At 42.1% G+C, this 1,240-nt stretch overlaps 1 protein-coding gene across 1 annotated transcript in view; it reads right to left on the bottom strand.

Moving 5' to 3' along the window:
* Nucleotides 1-1,240, bottom strand: part of LOC101863995 (sulfotransferase 6B1) — a gene marked incomplete at its 3' end in the record, with an annotated part of 15,564 nt that overhangs the window by 8,428 nt on the left and 5,896 nt on the right. The window contains 1 exon segment of the mRNA XM_005102385.3: nucleotides 477-637. Coding sequence (XP_005102442.2) covers nucleotides 477-637 — 161 coding nt within the window.

Here is a 1,240-nt window from a genome sequence, read left to right as displayed (position 1 = left end):
AAATCCGTGTCCGAACCGAGGCTCGAACCCGGACTTTTCGCTTCAAGCAGTATTTTCGTTTCAATGCGTTAACGCAATGTACGCTTCAGTCCGCCTCCTACCTGACCCAAACTGCGTTGATGGGGACGATGAAGTATACACCACAATTGAAGACAAGAAAACAACACCAAGGTCAAGTCACACTTGGATGATATCGAGGAAATGAGCAAAAACCTCATTCGTCAAATACATTCAGGCAAGTTCCGATTAGAGGGCTTAAATAGAATAATTACTTTACTTATCCTTGTTGTTGCATTTAGCCTTTGCATCTTTCAACAAGAATAACTGGGAGTAGGAACAGAATAGCGCTTCGTCAGTGCTTTTAATAGTATAGATAGCCCATTGTCGCCGCTTGCGAATGATATGCAGAACTCTATTTTTACGAAAATGTGACTTAACCGTGTCGTGTCTTCAATTAAACTACTCTGACGTCCTACCTGCTTTGGGATATGCGCAGATTATTATGTCGTCCTCACGTATCTCTAGGGAGGTCAGCCCGTTGATGACGTCAGCAGAGAACGGGGGATACAGAGAGTTGTCTACCTTTAGTAACGTCATGGTGTCGCCACCTGCATCCGGTTGTTTGACGAACGTCATTCTGGAAGGAAGGTCAACAGGTGGGGCACTTTGGCTGAGTCACTGAGAATAGGATTTGAACCTGAAACCATATAGATAGAGAATCGTTTTGTTTGTTTGTTTGACTATACATAAACTCACTGATGGACAATAGCGGTACTTTAGTGTTGAAAAGCGTAATGTCGTCAATCCTCTTGTGCAGACGCGACAGCTGGACTCTAAACAAGGACACGGAGAGACGACTAGAGGCCGCCGAAATGTCGTATTTAAGGAAAATTTTGATACTCAGAATCTCTTGGACAGAGAGGAAAACAAATAGAGAAGTGCTCCAAAGGCAGGATGTGAAAGATCAATAATAATCAGAACCATCAGAAAAAGACAATTGAGATTAGGTAGCCACATGAATAATAAAATAGAGTAAAGAAACTGTTTCTGTGTGGAAAGATAGAGAGAAAGAAAAGCAAGGGAAGACAAAGAACAACATACTCAGATGGCCTAAACAACTTTGAAATCAATAACTCAAAGATAACAACCGAGATGATCAAGAAGACAGACAACATGAAGGAATAGGGAGCCATGATCGTCAATGTCTGCTCCAGACCTGACACCAGAAGAAGAAGAAGAA

The sequence above is a fragment of the Aplysia californica genome, unplaced genomic scaffold (genome assembly GCF_000002075.1).
Source record: "Aplysia californica isolate F4 #8 unplaced genomic scaffold, AplCal3.0 scaffold00323, whole genome shotgun sequence".
Classification (NCBI taxonomy): domain Eukaryota; kingdom Metazoa; phylum Mollusca; class Gastropoda; order Aplysiida; family Aplysiidae; genus Aplysia; species Aplysia californica.
This window is presented reverse-complemented; position numbering and strand designations above follow the sequence as displayed.